The sequence below is a fragment of the Podarcis filfolensis genome, assembly GCF_964270895.1.
Source record: "Podarcis filfolensis genome assembly, chromosome: 10".
NCBI lineage: Eukaryota > Metazoa > Chordata > Lepidosauria > Squamata > Lacertidae > Podarcis > Podarcis filfolensis.
The window spans coordinates 49,664,375-49,683,803 of NC_139612.1; the positions used below are offsets into that span (position 1 = coordinate 49,664,375).

A 19,429-nucleotide genomic window follows, 5' to 3' on the forward strand; every position below is an offset into this window, starting at 1 on the left:
GAATGCAGGCTGCGCAGCTATCCCAGAAGCCAGAACAGCAAGAGGGATTGCTGCTTTCACTGCGCAGCGATCCCTCTTGCTGTTCTGGCTTCTGAGATTCAGAATACTTTTTTTCTTGTTTTCCTCCTCCAAAAACTAGGTGCGTCTTGTGGTCTGGTGCGTCTTATAGAGTGAAAAATACGGTAATTCAGAAGTGAACATATAAAGTTTTCTCATGCTGTGTGGCACAGGATCAGGACTTGGCAGGGGGCAGTTCAGTGCCATAGGGCTCAATATTCTTCCCCTAGGTTCCCAAATAACAGATACAGCAACATGGGTGTGTCTCAACAACTTGCAGTTTATTCTAATATAGAAATGCAGGCAAAGATTTTTAAAGGTAAAGTGTTAGCCTGAAAGCCATTTTAAAAAATATATATATTGCATGGCACTCTGGATTGTGATTTATGAAAATGTTGCAGTTGATAATTTCAGAGCTATTGCTCATCCGACTTGGAAGTCTGACTTCTCACGCAGTCCAACAAGATGACCATTACAATTCTTGTGTATATTTGTATTAAGAATAAGGAAATGAAATGGGATGTCATGGCATTTTGTGCCAATTAGGGTTGCTCACCCATGACAGCTAAACAGTTGGAACACATATGTAATACATTTAGTAGTATTCCTCACTGACTTGTATGGATTGAATTTATAATTGTTCATATCTGTGGCTCTATCTTGCCCTAATTCAAAGTTTACTCCATTTGCACCATTATCAAAAACCTTGAAAGCGGTGCTTGTGCAGAAATGCAATTATTTATTTATATCCTTGTAGGAAACTCATCCACAGACCGCCATTTACATTCCATCTGTTCAGGGACTAAGAAATCAGCCAGAAACATCAATAACATCTTTATTTCCCAATTTGCTTTCCATTTTATGTGGCTAATTTCATTTGTTAATATTTAGCATGCTTGATACTTAACTCCCCTATGGTTTTTAGGTGATGGGAGCCTTTTGTTGTTCTTATCTTAACATTTCATTTTTCCCCCAGATAAGAATTATATGAATAAATTATATTGAAAGGCCTAGAAAACAAGTACAACTGCATGATCTCCCACAGCATTTTATCTGGAGAGTTTCTATTTCTGTTTGGTACCTTTAGGATTTTCAATCTTCCAAAAGAGGGAGAGAGAAAGAGAGAGAGGCAGGTGGGGAGAAGTCACCTTGAAATATGTTCTTGCTAATGCAGTAGCCAAACAAAACAAAACAAAACAAAACAAAACAAAGCATTCCAAAGGCACAATTTTATGTTGCTCATTTTAAAAGTTTAAATTCTGATTAGGGGCGATGGACTAGTGCATCTGTTGAGATTGTTTGACTACAGCTTCCAGTGCTTCTGACCATTGGCTTTGCCAGCTAGATCTGATGGGAGTTGAAGTCCAACAACATCAGCAAAGCACCTTGTTGCTTACCTGTGCTTTAAGATATGTCAGAGTAACATCATGTGCAAAACTAGCCTCCACCAGGAGAAGGGATTTTTCAGTAATTGCTTGATGCTGTGCAATTCTTGCCTCCCAGAAAGCTTGCCTGACAACAACACTTGTTTCCTTTTAGGACAGCTGAAAACATCATTGTTCTGTAAAGCCTTTTTGACAGGTTTTTCCTGCTGTCACCCAGTCTGTTTAAAGCATTGTTGGTTTAAAACCAGTTTAACATTGGGTTTTTAATTGTCTTTCTGAGTTTTGAATACAATCACTAAAAGGTAAAATGTAAATTTAATAAATGAGTGAATGAATGACATTTACAATTCAATGGGGCTTGCTCCCAGGTTAAGGGAGTATAAGGTTGCAGTGTAATTGTTTGATAACCAAAGAACCATTTCTTATTTACCAACAAGTTGTCGCAAAACTTCCCCTAGGAAACCTCCAGAATATATGAAGTGGTTGCTAATCTGGGCTAATTTTAAAGCATCTGAAGGGTAGCAAATATATATATGGTGCAAAAATAATGTTTCTGCTTTTTCTTACCTGCTGTGTAGGTAGAAATCCCTTTTAAAACAAATACCTCAAGTGTTTTGATCAGGCTTTTTGTTAGTGTTCTTGAGTCTGATCTTTAAGTTTTAATTGGTTTAGATGAATATAGAGTTGCACATAATTATTCAAGGGATTCAGAGACAAGGTCACATTTGGAGAGAGCTGTGCAGACATGCTTCTGCCAATGGCAGACAACTGCCAATGACAATATTGTGTTCCAGATTTTTGGAAGCAAAAATACCACATATTTGTGGTGTGCTCTACTTTTAGAACTCCATAATATCAACTCCTCAATTGGAACAAATCAATACAACTTCACTGACTGACACCAGCAAAAGATCTGGGTTTTTCCCCCTTCCTCTTCTATTTTTGACAGTGTTTGTTGTGCAACCATATTCCCAAGAGGTTACACATAATCCTTAGCTGTTTTCCCTCTTTGAAGGAAGGAATTGAGGGCCTTGCACTCTAATACTTGTGTTTTCCAATTCACTGATTTTTGTACTTTGTTTCTCCTGACCTTTTGTCTTCAAGTGAAATGTTTTTTTTCTAATCTCTCCTATGAGAGTATGTAACATTTCCAACTTAATGACATTCTCTTTTCTGCAGTCTTGGTGAAATGCCTGAATTCTCTTTAATGACATGGCACTCAATTCGTACCTGTTGGTCAGCAAAAGCTGCCATTCCCTGAGGTTACCCATAGAGGGACATTGGGCTGCTGGCTTGGTCTCTTCCATCCAGTTATCGCTCTTATTTATTTCACTTATGAATTGCTTCCTATGAATCATCTCAAAGTAATTTCACAATAGAAGAAAGCATCTGTAAAACAAGTGCAAATATAAAAACTGTTAAAACGATTGCATGTATAAAAACAGTTTGAAATCCAATCCCGATGCTTGACTGAGATAAAAGCCTCCACTTCAAAGACTTGCTGAAAGGGGAAGGTCTTCTGCAGGCACTGAAAAGGCAGTAGAGATGGTCCCTGTCTTATCTGTGATGATCCAATCCACACTAAAGGCCTGATTCAGACATTATGCAGAACAGACCCCCTGAGAAGATGGTGTCTGCAAAATGTTCTCTTGCAGCTCACAGTGATTGGCTGGGTATATAAAAGATTCGATCTATTAGGTATCCTGGTCCCAAGCTGTATAGGACTTCACCAGTACCAGCCCCTTGAACTTAGCCCAATAGCTAGTTGACAGCCAGTATAATTCTTGCAGCAGCAGCATAATATGTGCCCAGTGAGCAGCCAAGCTACCAGATTTTGCATTAGTTGCAACTTCTGGGTCAACCTCATAGAGCATGCTGCAGTAATGCAATCTGGAGGTTACCAGCACATGGACAACAGTGGTTGGACTGTAGAAGTTTTTGAAACACTCAGCCAAATCTAAATGCTTTGTCATATGCATCATACTAATAATGTGGTTTGCACTGAGATCTCTCCACACACACACCCCTTTCGTGTGGGAATTAACAGCAGGAAGGTTCGAATTGTGGGTTTTTCTTGTGTCCCTGTGACTTTATTACTGTGTTTTCTGTGTCTGTATCCAACACTTTGGTCAAAGCACTTGAATTTGGTAGAACCTTTAGGGTCACGCAAAACAACTATTGGAATTGGCTGTTGTTGCAGAATTAGAGCTTGCAACAAAAATAACCCTCTTGACTCTCTTACAATGGCTATATGAACACATGTAGGGTTGCAGTGCATATGCAGAGCTCTGTGGCCCCAAGGAACTGCACTGTTCATTTCAGCATCAAAAAAGTGCTTTCAGTGCGCATTGATATCAGTGAGGAAGCATCTTTTTGCTTGTAGTTCACTTGCTCACTGAAGATCTGTGAACCTTTGCTTATGTCCTTTACATCCTGAATACTGAAGATATGCACTCCTTATGGTGAATACTGTCATAATGGTTCTCTGTTTTCCTTGCCCCCATTTGTTTCTAGTTGACTTTATTCATTGTTTGCTTTTAAATGTCTATAGAACACTTAAGGAGGAACCAAAAAGGGCCAGACAGACATTTCTAAATTACTATATTGAGTTAGACATTAGGAAAGAGAGCAATACTTTGGGTCAACCAAATTAAAGTGTACTAGGATTACGCAATCATGCCAAACACACACTTATTGCAGCACCTTATAAAGCATCCCATCATGGATGAAGAATGGCACTCGACAGATACAACTATTTAACTTTATAAATTCCAAGTAAATGAGGGCACATTGTGCCATTCAGAAGACTGGAAAAGGTTTGAGAATGATGCTAAAGGCTAATTGGACCATCTGCTGTTTTAGTGGCTTTTTCTTTCTGTTCTTCCATGCTTAGTAGGAAGTTGCACAATGGTAGATAAATTACAGTATTCGTCCTACCATGCAACTTAATCACACAGATTGACTAAGGTCTAGTTATCGAAGAGCAGAGAGGAACCAAATCTGCACGCTTAAAACTAGTATCAGGAGCTTTTTAATGGTTGATGTATTATTATGTTTTTATATTTTTCTGGAAGCCGCCCAGAGTGGTTGGGGAAACCCAGCCAGATGAGCAGGGTATAAATAATAATAATAATAATAATAATAATAATAATAGTAGTAGTAGTAGTAGTAGTAGTAGTAGTAATATGTCAGGAAGAACAATAGGCTAGAACTGTGCAAGGCGGTGGTGGTTGTTTGCAGGGTGTAAGTAGTATTCAGTCATCTGAGCCCTTGCCTGCAGCGGTGCATTTCAGACACAGGTTTATCTCCCCCATCTGTTCCTTTTGAGATTGGCTGTGGAATGTTCTGCTTCTCCTGAAAAGGGAAGCATATGAGGGAGTGCAAACATGATGTTTATAATTCCATCATATCCCAAGGCACGTAAGGGTCACATAAGAGATCTCCATCCTACTCTAGAAGTAAGTTTGTCACTAAGTGCATAGACGTGACAGTGTTGGTTATTGACCAAAAAAAACAAAAAAACAAAAAAAAACCCTTTATCCTCTATTCTTCTATTTTTTCGGGAGCTGGGGGAGAGACATTCTTATTACACCAAGTCGGCACAAGGTAATTCAGAAACTTCAAAGCAAATCAGACTAGCACTTTCAGTACACAAAAGAGAGAGAGAGAGAATTAATAGCCTTTGAAGGAGCAAATGCATGAGAGAGCTTTAGACCACAACCGAACTAAAATGGAATATATATATATATATATATATATATATATATATATATATATATATATATATAATCCCAGCTCATTATACAGCTGCACACACCTATTATAAAAGAGTACGGGTTGTAAATGGGGAGAGCTCCTTTTATAAACAGAGCTCGAAGCTCTTACCAGTGTTATTTCCTTCTCTTTTGTTTCCATCAGACGGAACCCTCTTCACTTCCACCTCATTGCAGATGCCATTGCAAAACAGATCCTGGCAACTCTCTTCCAGACCTGGATGGTGCCTGCAGTGCGCATAGACTTCTATGATGCAGATGAGCTGAAGGTAAAGTAAAACAAAATGCCATCATAATCCAAAGGCTGATTTGTTGTCTGTTCACCCTGTTCATAATTGTATATAATTGAAGAATCAGCAACTAGAGTGGGCACCGGCAAACTCAGCCCTCCAGATGTTTTGGGACTACAACTCCCACCATCCAAAGCTAACAGGACCAGTGGTCAGGGATGATGGGAGCTGTAGTCCCAAAACATTTGGAGGGCAGAGTTTGCCTATGCCTGAACTAGAGGCTTGGGGGCCAATTATGGTCTTAAGAGGTGCCACATGACTCACCCATCCCAGTTACAAGGTTTGAGTGACAAAAGCCACACCCAAGTAGTCATACTCCAGACAGGGAAATGATTTGAAGCAGCCGAAAAAAATTTTTTCCAGTTTGTATGAAAATGTTTAGAAACTTGGCATCTGAAGACAGAGGCATCTGAAGGTTGTGGCAGTAATTTGTATGCCATATCAAATCAGTTCCATGCTAAACTTGATTAAAATCCCGTAAAAAGGTAGAAACAAAATTTAGCAAATTGCTCTGCTAATTAAGGAAATTTCAAACCACTCCATGTGTTAGGAGGAAGTGAAAACAGATTATAATTAGAAGAAATGGCAAAGGGGAAGGATCATATGTCAGAAAATACTCTCACTTAAAAAAATTGAAAGAGATGACTTCAGGATGTTTCACATATTAAGCAGCAGACAAATATTGACCTAGATGTATCTTCCTGCCGAGGACTGCATTTTGAGGAAAATTGAGGCTTCATTATTATTTAAAATGCAGAATCCATACACAATAGATTATTTAATTAATTAAAACTGCAATCTTGTCCTTCAGAGTTTCTTCCTTTCTCTTCATTTTCACAACTTCAAGAGAGAATTGCTTTCATTGTTTGAGGTGGCTTTACTAGTATTTTGCTTGTGATGGCTGCTGCCACTCATGCTAGCCAATGTGGTGCCTTTCAGATATTTTGGCCTACAACTCTCATCCACCCCAGCCAGCCTACCCAGTGATCAGGGATGAGGAGACATGTAGTCTGAAAAATCTGGAGAGTACCATGCTTTTAAGAAGCTTAAGTTCTTTCCAGGTTGATTTTCTATCCAGATGGCAGTCAATTTGCTCACAAACTTCATATAGTCAAATGGTTGGACAAATTGCTTCCATGCAGGACACTGTAGAGCAGATAAACAGAGCAGATGCTTATGATTTGCAGTTCAGCAGAAAACCAAATTTGGGAAAGTGAATTAGCTTTTTTTATCAAGTGCTCTTGAACCTTTCAAGAATCCTTTGTATGCTCTGGGACATCTTCTCTGTATATGGATGCTCACCCCTGAGCTACTGCTGATGAAGGATACATCTGTTCCTGTTTTATTTCTGGAAGTTCAGTGAGAAAGCTACCCTCAGAATCTGACAATGTGACTTTGTTTCAAGGGCCCAAGGAGGGAACGTGATACCAGTAAATTTTGAGTTCTGATCTGTTGCAGTGGCACATCTTCATGTCCTGTCACCTTGAGCAAATAAAGACAGATCTGCAACACTTCAATACCATTTTTTTCCACCGACTGCAGCATTGTCCTATACATGTCTGTCATGTCTGACCTCTAACAATCCCTTACGCACCTCTTTGTGGCCTGTTAAGCCACTTCTACTCAACCATTTTACTTTAGCTTGAAGGATCCTACCCTGTGTGAGAGACTTGGTGTAGAGTAAGGCCTTATGTGAGTGGAAGACAGGGAGGGAGTGTTTATGTTGCTGTTTCCTTGATACTATGCTGCCCTTAATGTGCTGGTTGCAAATTATGCTTAATGCATTCAGTGATTTTTGTGGCAAATGGTTGGCTAGGCATTAGCTGTGTTGTGTGGGTATGGATGGTGGGAATGTTTCAGATTGAGGATTGTACATTTGCTTGTTATTATAAAAAATATTTGTGCACCGCTAGTCATAAAACTAGTTCGCAATCAACATACATACGGTATGTTGAAGATTGCGAAGGTTGTGTTTGAGAGGTGTTGAGAGTAGAGTGGTTGCAGCTTCTGTCTCAGTTATCTTGTAGAGGCAAAGGTACAGTACATAGCACAGCATGTTGTATACTGAAACAAGAAAAAATGTGTGGTTTTTTTCCAAAGTTGTTTTAATCAGTTTGGGCAGAAGTGCTCAGTAGTAGTTCTCAGTAGTAGTTGTATTTTTAATTCTAGTCTTTCACCGTTTTTCATGGGGTTGTCAATGCAATAAGGTCGAGTGTTCAGCTTTCCATGAAACATCTCCTGCCAAATTATGTTATTATATGGGTTACAAAAATAATATTGTGAAAAGTCCATCAGCTCCTTTCTTGGGGTGGTTTTTTCCTCCTTGTAAAGAGTCAGTGTCACGGTCCAGTTTACGGGTGGTTGAAGTCCTGGCTGAGGACGTCGGGACCTGGGGCAAGACAGCGGGGTGGGAGCAGAAATGGGAGTCCAGAAGCCAGGAGTCAGGAAGCCAAGGGTCCGAGAGCCGGGAGTCAAGAAGCCAAACACAGCAAGGCAGGCAGCATATTGCTGTGGCAAAGAGTCAAAGGGAAAGGCTGACCTTATATCCCTTCTTGCCACCAGGTGCTGTGAGTTACCAATCGGCCTCACCTGTGCGGCTGCGCCTGGCTCTTCAGAACAAACTTAGGAAAGCCCCAGTCCTGCAAAGCCCTACTGGTCACAGGGCCTGGCTCCTGCACGCACTCTTGACAGTCAGAATGTATTGTACATAAGTGCCACGTTTATGCCTGATAGCTGGTTTCCTTGACAACCATTCATATAAATAGTTATAGCCATAGTAAAACTATTACTAGTAGGTCTAGAAATCAGATAGAGGTAACTGTAGAATCTTGTTTTCAGTAACAAAATATGGAAGCTTTATTGTGAAAGGAATTCCTACTGTCCAGCCAATACCCTGAGAGCTCTAGGACATCCCTAATTATATATCATTTTGAGGAAGCAATCAGGTTAATGTCTCTCTCTTTTACTTTTGACCAAGCATCTATGGTCAGTATGTGAAACAGAAATTTAGGTGTACCACTGCTTATTGTCTTACAATGTCTTAACTTATCCCCTAAAAGCCTTTTTTGCTAAACATGGTGGTTTCTACCAAAGCTGTCACTTCCTCCCCTTCTCAACAGAGACTGCTCCTTGGTGTTGAGCTTTCTAGAAATGTCATTAACTCATATATTGGAATTGCTTCTGCACTGAAATAGCTGGAATGAATCATATTGAAAGGTCGTCCTAAAGGGTCACCCTAAAGTTGGGAGCATTAGCCTACAACTCATTTATATTGTACTACTAGCATACTGTAGGTGCTTTATAAATATTAAATGATTGTGAGCAACTGGCCACATTCTTAACAGTCTGAAAATGTTCACAAAATGGAGCTGTCTGCTGATATCTAGCAAGCAGAAGAGGTCTCTCTGCAATTCCATAATATTCCAGTATTCATTGAAGGGTGAACTGGATTTTTGCAGTCTTATTCACTTTTTCCAGTGCGATTTTGGAGGGAAAATCACAGGTAGTCTGGGAAGAGCTCCAGGACATTCAGTTGGTGGTGCCTTGTGCATACCTTTCTTTGTTCCATTTAGCTTCTGTAAAGACTTCTGTAACATGCATCAAATGATGTCATCAGCTGTTATCATAATTAAAAGAATCTTTGTACACTTGCTGCTGGGGAGCTGCAATATATTGCTGTGAGTTAGACATATACATCATGATGGCTGGGGGTGGAAGTTTGTGGAGCTGTGGCCCTCCAGATGTTGCTGGACTCCCCGTCCATCAGCCCCAGTCAGCATCACCAATGGTCAGAGGTGATGAGAGTTGTTGTTAGAAGAAGAAGAAGAGTTTGGATTTGATATCCCACCTTTCACTCCCTTTAAGGAGTCTCAAAGCGGCTAACATTCTCCTTTCCCTTCCTCCCCCACAACAAACACTCTGTGAGGTGAGTGGGGCTGAGAGACTTCAAAGAAGTGTGACTAGCCCAAGGTCACCCAGCAGCTGCATGTGGAGGAGCGGAGACGCGAACCCGGTTCCCCAGATTACGAGCCTACCGCTCTTAACCACTACACCACACTGGCTCTCAATGTTACAACAAACAATTTACTGTATTTTTCGTCCTATAAGACGCACCAGACCATAAGATGCACCTAGTTTTTGGAGGAGGAAAACAAGAAAAAAAATATTCTGAATCTCAGAAGCCAGAACAACAAGAGGGATCACTGCTCAGCGAAAGCAGCAATCCCTCTTGCTGTTCTGGCTTCTGGGATAGCTGCGCGGCCTGCATTCGCTCCATAAGACGCACACACATTTCCCATTACTTTTTAGGAGGGAAAAACTGAGTCTTATAGAGCAAAAAATACGGTATTTAATCACCTTCAAAGCCACCAACTCAAGGTGATTTACACATAAAATAATTAAAAATGCAAAAAACCCAACAGCAAATACATTTAAACCAAAACTAAAACCCTAACAAATTGACATTCATGGTAAAGACCCATTTATGCAGCTGTGAAAGTCTGTTCTCTGCAGCATTATGGGCCTGCTTATGTAGCAGTGGGCTACAGCTCGTGAGCCAATAAGGTATATAGAAAGCCTCTCAGATTTCACACATGGTAACAAAAATTGGTTGTACAATATCCTTGGTATGAAAATTGGTTCTATAATATCTTAGGTTGTGGGAGAATGTGGAAATCAGCTAAGGTTGTCTGGGCAGAGGAATAGAATTCTAGCCCCTAACTTCATCTGGCTAGCAGGTGGAAAGACTAAATGCCACGCTTAAGGACTTGCTTGAGTACACTTTCCCTGAAACTGAAGATCAGGACAGGTTGAAGGTTTCGCTTGCTGAATCTGCAACTCTTATTCCCAAGACAGGCATTGTAGAAAGAAAAATCTGACAGGAACATGATTAGCATGTACAGTTGACTCTGGCATTCCTCTGTGTTTGTCAGTAGCACTTCTCTCAGTAATTGTGTTACTGCTTGTTCTTTCAAGCTTAGTTTGAGGTCTTTTTATTATTTCTTATTTATTTTCTGTATAGCCTAGTTTCCGTAAATGCAGTTATACTGGGAGTGAAGGGATGAAGTTACATGGTATCAGATTTGAAATAGGCCAATGGTGGCCTAGGGAGCCCTTATTATGCAGTTCTGAATCCTTAAACTCCTTGCTTATTAACTCTTGGAAATATTAGGATAGAGCCCCAAGAAAAAAAGACTATTTGATGCTCATACGTATTAATGTACACTGAATCATGTCCCCACCATATCCTTTCATCTGTCATTGTTCTTTTTGTGCACTGATTTACCTGTAGCCCTCTAAATGTTTTGGACTTCAATCAACCTCACTCAGCTTGGTCAATGATCAGAGGCAATGGAAGTTGTGGTCCATCAACATTTGAACAGCCACAGTTTAGCCACACCTGTTTTGTATGCCATGCCATCTTTTGAACCATAGGAAACATCTTTATAAAAGGCCTAGAAAGTAAACACAGACATGTGATGTAAGACTCACACATCCAGCAACGGAGGAGTGAAATGCTAACAGGGAGACCATCACTCTTTGAAATTTTCAGCAGCTCTAAATTATGGAGCCCTTTGAACTGCAGCTGCCTAGCTAAGCTGTCTGTATGTGAACCTTGTCTGTATGTGAAAATCACCACACTGGCTCTCAAGTAAAACAGTAGAATAATATAAACACAGCATCAGTAAAAGCAGAATAAAAAAGGCAAAGATATAAAAAGTATGAAAATATAAAAAGAGAGCTTCAGTTGGCAGCAAAGAGAGTATAAAGATGGTGCCAGATGAGCCTCAATGGGGAGAACACGTTCCACAATTGGGGTGCCACCACTGAAAAGATATTTGGCAGAGGTAGTTGGAGAAGGGAAATCTGCTAAAGAGTGACCTCAGGGTTGATCTATGTGGGAAGAGGCTTTTGACCTCAAAGGTCAAAAAGAGTACTCTCTACCCATGAGTTTTACTTGTGGTGCAGGAAGCAAGTTGGCTAGGTCCTTCTGCTAAATCCCCCAGATCAAACCCTCCGGCACCTTACACAAACTGGGACAAAATTGTGATGAATTGTTTGATTCCCATTTGTGTCATTAAAAAGAATTAGAATTGACACAGCTTTGTAGTTCACGGCTGGCTTAGATTGCAGAGATGAATTCGGCATTATGAACATGTTCCCAAGGGGCCGTTTGGCCTAGAGAACTTCCATAATAAGTTCAAGGTTAACCTCAGAAAAAAAGTGTCTGGTTTCACAACAGTGATTGACATACCTAAAAGAACAATCAGAAGTGACTCTCAGCCATGCATTGACATATTGCCATGGGTAATAGCCTGAGAGCAAAGGAATTAGTAGCTGTTTGAAGGTGACTCTTCTAATTCAGGGCAGGTATCATTTTCACAGCTTTCTCTGCTTTGTGCATGAATCTTCCACTGCAGGTGGTATTGTCATGCAATATTGTCTTTCCATTTAATAGGCTGGGGAATGCTATCTAAAATTAATAAGTGAAATGTAGTCCTAAAGTGTATTCATACACAGACACAATCTTCAAATGATTTTTTCCACAAGCATGATCTTAAAATACAAAAATGCATAATACTGAACCCGTGTAATATGTAAGAACAATATACATAGTGTGTGTGTGTGTGTGTGTGTGTGTGTGTGTGTGTGTGATTATAAACTTAAACTTAACACATTGTATAACTAGCAGCCTTGTATCCCACTTTGCTTGGGATTTCTAGGAAACTAAAGAATTGGTTTTGAAACCAGTAGTTAAAATCAGTGCAGTTTTGAAAGTTTCAGCCCACCATCCAGTCGTATACAAACATCAGTGAAAACCTTCTCCTTGCCCTCAGGAACCGTCATCCTAACTTAAGAGGTGTCCAAATGCATAGTGGACATATAAGCAACTTTCCCAAATATATCAAAGATGCATCATGTGATCATTATAATCAGTACAGGAAGAGAGTTCTTTACTTGGTGATATGTGACTATCTATGAACAGAAGACTGCTGGAGGTGCCCTGCCTGAACCAATATCATTTGTCAATCTGGTTCTAAAATCAAATTTGGGTCCTTAACATCCTTCCTGAATCCATCCAAATGACTCTTACTTGTGAAAAAGAAAAGAGATTCCCTCTGTTTTGAGAAATACTTCAACTTGGAATTCTTTCACATAAAAAACATATAAAGCCCCAGTGAAACAGCAATTATTACAATGACATATCAGCCTTTATTTCAGTGAGTTAAGTTTCTCAGAGAGTTAATGAACCCCGGGTGGTGAGTGCCTGGAACCCCTGAAATCTTGCACTGCTCTGAGCTTCTAGTGGTGTGCAACAATATGATCGCTTGGTTTCAGGATCAAGATGTCTATAGGTTAATGCAATGTTTAGCCTGAATAAATGTTTCAAAAAAGGCTTGCAAGAGAAGCATTTAATGCCTGAGCCCTGGGTGTCTTGAAACTGGAGACACTTGTATTTATTTTCTTATAGGTTTTGCCAAATACAATACTTGTTTTCTTGATTGCATACATGGGTACGATTTATTATCCAATATTAAATTGCATTTCTTTTGTTCTCATTTCTATTCAGAGAAAGTAATGATAACCAGGAACCTCTGAGAGCTACCCCCAAATTTATTTCAAAGTAGCCAAATAATACATCTATGATAAAGAGACAGGGAAGGATAAATTAAAGTGAGCTTCAAGGACACTTCATTTAAAAATGCATTTGTGTATGTGCTCATTAATAGTCTGCTATTATCACTTCTGCTGGAGTAGCTGATGCTGACAATATTCAGTGCCTTGCACTTTTCTTAGTTTCCCCAAGATCTTCTCTTGCCACTTTTACACAATTATTCATTTGCAAATGACAGCATTTATCTCTCTGCTATATTTGTACCAGTCTACTGTCACACCTTAAGGGGACACGGGTGGCGCTGTGGGTAAAACCTCAGCGCCTAGGGCTTGCTGATCGCATGGTCGGCGGTTCGAATTCCCGCGGCGGGGTGAGCTCCCGTCTTTCGGTCCCAGCTCCTGCCCACCTAGCAGTTCGAAAGCACCCCAAGTGCAAGTAGATAAATAGGGACCGCTTTATAGTGGGAAGGTAAACGGCTTTTCCGTGTGCTGCGCTGGTGCCGGCTCGCCAGAGCAGCTTCGTCACGCTGGCCACGTGACCCGGAAGTGTCTCCGGACAGCGCTGGCCCCCGGCCTCTTAAGTGAGATGGACGCACAACCCTAGAGTCGGACACAACTGGCCCGTACGGGCAAGGGTACCTTTACCTTTACCTTTACTGTCACACTGGTGGTGACAGACAGCACATGTTCCAGGATGAAGGAAGCATCACAGGTAGGCAGGCAGTGGGGCAAGCAAGCTGAACTTGCAGTGCTGAGACAAGCAAGTGGGGGGGACAGAGGGGACAGAGCAGGCAAGCAATGGGGGGAGGGACCTCCAGCAAGAGGTTGGAGCAAGAATGTGCTGGACCTGCAATGGTGAAAGTGCTGAGAATGAGGGCATTGCAGTGGCATGGGTGAGCAAGTAGGAAACAAAGCAGGTGTGTGAGTTGGGCTTGCAGTAGTGGGGCAGGTCAAGCAAGAAAGGGTTGTGTGGCATGAAATAGGAAAGTGAGCTGGGGTTTGCTGCAGGCAAATAGAATGAGAGGGTCACTATGGGCAAACTCCAAAGGACCCAACAACATCAAACATACCATCTCAGGCCTATTTAATTGCTCATCTTCTAACATTGTATATGCCATCAAATGCCAGCAGTGCCCTTCAGCTCTCTATATTGGACAAACAGGCCAAACCCTACGCCAAAGGATAAATGGACATAAATCTGACATCAGGAATCACAAGACAGAGAAGCCAGTAGGAGAACACTTCAGTCTCCCAGGACATTCAATACAGGCTCTCAAAGCAGCTGTCTTATTACAAGAGAATTTCAGAAATAGACGTGAAAGAGAAGTTGCTGAATTACAACGTATCACTAAACTGAAAACTATGGAGAGACCTGGTCTTAACAGAGATACAGTGGTACCTCGGGTTAAGAACTTAATTCGTTCTGGAGGTCCATTCTTACCCTGAAACTGTTCTTAACCTGAAGCACCACTTTAGCTAATGGGGCCTCCTGCTGCCGCTGTGTCCCCAGAGCACGATTTCTGTTCTCATCCTGAAGCAAAGTTCTTAACCTGAGGTACTATTTCAGGGTTAGCAGAGTCTGTAACCTGAAGCGTATATAACCTGAAGCGTATGTAACCCGAGGTACCACTGTTTTGGATTCCTGTCTCATTACATATGCTAATCATCTGCATACTATCTTTGCTTTTTCTTGTAGGACTAATTGCAGTCATTAACAGTCATCAACAGGTTTACCATACCCATTGAGTCAATCACCCATCTCCTACTACCCTACTGGGGGAAAAACCCCACCCCACCCTCCCACTATATATGAGAACAGCCATTCTTGGTGACACCCAGGATCTAAGTAGCCAAGCATCCTGTTTCCAGTAATGGTCAGCCATGTGCTTTCAGGAAGCCTCTAAGCAGGGCATTAAGCCAACACCTCTCTTGCTCTTTGCCACCCCCATCCAATAGTATTCAGAAGCTGACTTTGCTGAAATGGGAGTGCATGTAATTCCTGCTGTGTAACTATTAAATATGTCTCCTTGTGGTAATTCCTTCAAATATATGGACCTTATATTGCTGCAGCATATGAAATGGAGCTGATTGTGCATACAAATCCTTTCGCAAACAGTATAATTGCATCTTGCGCACATTTTACTTGTGCAAATTCAGTTATACCCGCTCAACTCTGACGGTAGCCACAGCATTCTGGGCAACAGTTGCAAAGATGAGTTGCATGTTGCAGCAGAGGGAGATGGAGGAAAAGGATACCCTGGCTCCCATCCTTCTCTGGAGGAAGAAGAAACCCCAGCTGCAGAAGGGAGGAGAGAGGCTGATAGAGAAAGATGCAAGCAGAAGAAAAAAGCCAGAATGGAGCTTTTTTGCTCATCCCTTCCATAGCCAATGGAACTAGGTTTCTCCTCTGCTGCTTCCCCACTAATTTTGTAGCCCAGGGAGCTGGATGTCTTGTTCCTCTGGCAATGGAGATGCAGAGAGGTCGTCCATGTGTGAGTGCCCCTTCCCTTCCAGCAGGCAACATTTGGCTATGAGTGAATTTGCATATCTGTGCTGCCTCTGGTTTGGAGCCCTTTTGTGAACTTCAATCACACTGTATGTGTATATACAGACCATTTTTCACTTTCTTTTTGCAAAGCTCACATTTCTTTCATGTTAGAAAGTCCTCCTTTTAAACAAAACAACAACAACTGTATGCTTCTGTGCTCTGCTTTGGTCCCTAAAGCTGTAATGAAGAGGTCTGCCACTTATATTGTTCTTAGTGGACAACATGTTCATGGTGCAATAAAGTTCTATGCTTGGAGCTAAAATAGAGTGCAAGATAAAAGGCAGGCCTTGTTAAAGAGTACAGAGTGAAATCCCTACAGTCAGGGACTCTTAGCCTTTTCCTGACCCTTTTGTCTAAATAAACTCTGGATACCAGTGGTAGCTTTTAATGAGAGAGAGTGGAGATGTTGAGGGGAAAATGAGGGTAAGGAGGTTGAGGAAGATGCTTGGAACTATACTAGATGGATGGGAATAGATAGATGTGAAGCAAGTATGTCAACTCTGCATCTGCTTAGCAAATGCTGCAATTAAGAATTACTGATTTTCTCAGTTACTTTCTCCAAAGTATAAATACACAAGGTAGTTCCTCGAAACTACCTTGTAGGAAGTGTCAAAACTGAAGTCTGACAATGGAACATTGTGTCAGTAAAATTAGGCTTTGGGTGTTATAACATTGACATAATCTGTAATGTACGTAAAAGCAGTAAACATTTGCTGATATAGGTTAGTGCCTGGTCTCAAAATATAACAGTTCTTATCCTGTTGAGATAACGTCTGTACCGGAAAGGTGACCCTGCTTGTCTTTTCCTTAAAGAATTAACCTTTCCCTTTTCTTTTTTAAATGTAGGGCCAGCATCCTCCCCTAATTTAAAGCCCTTTGGTTTTCAGTTGGCATCCAAAAAAGCATTGCAATGCAAATGATTTATTCTGTGTCCTCAGAATAAATGTTTAAACCTTGTTGTTTTCCTCTAGTTCAAATTCCAGGGCAGACTATAGTGGATATATGACTTTGGCATAATGGTGTATTTAATTTCCAGTGGTCTACAAGCACAATGCTTTCGTGATGATAATTCAGCACACTACAGGGCTACAAAGTCAGTTTACATCTTGCAAGGGTAGACGGAGTGAGTCAGTTATAAGAAATTATTCTTGCTTTTAGGGATTCAGTTGTGTTTCAGACCATAAAATTGGCATGAATTTCAGATAACTATTTGGGTTCAGGGGTGGGACCAGGGCCCAATCTGCACTATACATTAAAAGCACAATCATACCACTTGAAATAGTCATGGCTTCCCCTAAAGAATCCTGGGAGCTGTAGTTTGTTTGGGGTTCTGAAAGTTTTCAGGTGACTCATAGTCACTTGGTAGAGCTACAGTCCCTAGAATGGTTTCACAATCAATCCATGTTCCCAAGAACTCATGACTGTTTAAAGTAGCATCATACTGCTTCAAAAGTATAATGCAGATGGGACCTATGGCTTTTGCATGTTTGACAGATGGAACCCAAAAGAAGCTTCAGGGATGGGGGAGCCAGTGGTAAGGAGAGTTTACACCTTCTGGGGAATGTTCATTAGCCCCATCCCCTTGCAATTCTACATTTTGTGCCCTGACTTTCAGCCAGCTGTTCTTATTACCCCCTTGAGTTCATCCTGCTGCCACTGAGACCTACGAAGGGGGTGACAAGAGGCTTGCAGTGGTTGCTGCCTCTACTGGCATATAGCTATGTGGACCAATCCATAAAATAAGAGATTACTCCCAATTTTACTAAAACACTCATTGTTGGGTCTCTTCAAGATGGGCTTTGGAATCTTCTTCTGAAACTCATGTCCTCTCACATTCCATGTGGATCCTCTTGTCAACAAGTCTTTTAACCCACCTTTAGATGTTGCCACTGTAGTGAAACCTGCAAAGCTCAGGCATACAAATCTGGGCTAACCTATATGAGAAGCTGATATTGATGTCACCAGAGGTCGGTGGAACTCAAAGAGTCAGCAGTTGCCACCACACTATGGGGGTAGCTTTTGAATTTGGGCTTCAATATCCAAGCTTTATTTATTTTCCCCCCAAAGTGTGTTTGAGTGATGAAGGCATAGAATGTTGCATTTGGCTGATTGATTGATTGATTGATTGATTGATTTTATTAAATTTCTATACTGTCCTTCACCCGAGGATCACAGGGCATCTTACAACATAAAACACAAAAATACACAACATAATCTTAGCACCTTTGGCTCAGATCGTGTCAATGTGACAGTTTGTGGTTCTGCTTATGTGCAACTCTGGCTATTTTGGAGACCTTTGGAGTGTGCACAGAGCCCTTGTTCCTCCAAACAATTATCTGTATTAATCAAGGGTGACTGAGCAGCACTTTTTTCAATTTCAAGGGCAAGCATTAGGAAGAATGCTGAGAAACCTGTTTTTTGTAAGAACTACTATCTCTAATAAAGCTTGTCTTTTCCTTTCCTTCCTTCTCTCTTCCTTGTCCTTTCTGTCTATTAGTCTGAAGTGTCCTGGATACCCAACAAACACTATTCTGGGATATATGGGCTGATGAAGCTGGTTCTGACAAAGACTCTGCCTGCCAACCTCGAACGAGTTATTGTACTTGATACAGATATTACCTTTGCTACAGACATTGCTGAGCTCTGGGCTGTCTTTCACAAGTTCAAAGGTATTGTAATGCCTTACGTTTTATACTTTTTGTTAACCATCCAGGACGTATAGAGAACTCTGTTGTTTGAGATGACTATTCTCTGCCTGCTGTTACTTTCCTTTCATAGTCTGCTGCCTATTCATTTACTGCCAACAGTAAATTAGAGTACCATTTGGGGGGGGGGGGGTTCTGCATACAATATTGTATTTTAGAACAGGATAAGTGGTAAGGTGTGAATGTGTGGTGGGGGTTGCGTTGCTGTTGGTGTACATTAGAGACTAGGTCAGTGGAACTTTACAAAGAGATAATTAATTGCTGATGCAGGAGGAAGAGGCTATAGCGGAATTCAGGGCTACCAACTAAGGCACAGCCAAGAAATCCCATAGCAAAATCAAAATGGCAACATGTACTCAAAATGCAGTGAGTGCATCAGTGTTAGGAGGGCAGCGGTTTCTTAAAAGAAGCTTAATGTCGTTTCCTATTGTGGCCTTGCAAAACAAATCAGTAGAGTTTTTCAAAGTAACTTTCAGAGTATGTTGACAGCAATAATGTGTATTGAAAACACAGTTCAAAAATAACCAGAGTTATGGAGCAGGTATCACGTGGCAATTTTTTTAAGAGTTCAGTTTTATTTGTGTTGGAAAAGCTAGGCTGAATCTCTTATGTGTATATTCCTACATGTATTTCTGCAGAGTAGATTAGACTGAGAACCTGGCTTAGCTAACATAAGTTACGAATGCAGCTTTGATTGAAACAGATCCAGTCATTTAGCATGTACTGCTTCTGTTAACTTAATGGTGAAGGCATCTGCAGGTAATAATGGTCATGTTCAAGCAAGTTTCCCATCATTTTCCCAATTTAGCTGCTTACCAACTGCATATTTTAACTACAGCAGGAGTCTGCATGGAGTTTCTGGAACTCATATTAACATTGTGAAACATATTTCTCATTGTTTCTGTTTTTGTAGGTACTAGGCTGTTCATCCTATCCTCCTCTCAGCTATTTTAATATTCACACTTTGCTTGCTTTGATTTTTTCCTTCTTCTTATTACAATGTCTGGCACTCTCATTACATTTGATTCCATAATACAGATATGAATTCTGTCCATCG

The 19,429-nt window shown here is 40.9% G+C and overlaps 1 protein-coding gene across 1 annotated transcript in view; it reads left to right on the top strand.

Moving 5' to 3' along the window:
- LARGE1 (LARGE xylosyl- and glucuronyltransferase 1) overlaps window positions 1–19,429 on the top strand; it is a 320,530-nt gene that overhangs the window by 160,048 nt on the left and 141,053 nt on the right. Inside the window, exons 5-6 of the mRNA XM_083574012.1 lie at window positions 5,361–5,484; window positions 18,165–18,336. Coding sequence (XP_083430138.1) covers window positions 5,361–5,484; window positions 18,165–18,336 — 296 coding nt within the window. The remainder of the gene's footprint in view (window positions 1–5,360; window positions 5,485–18,164; window positions 18,337–19,429) is intronic.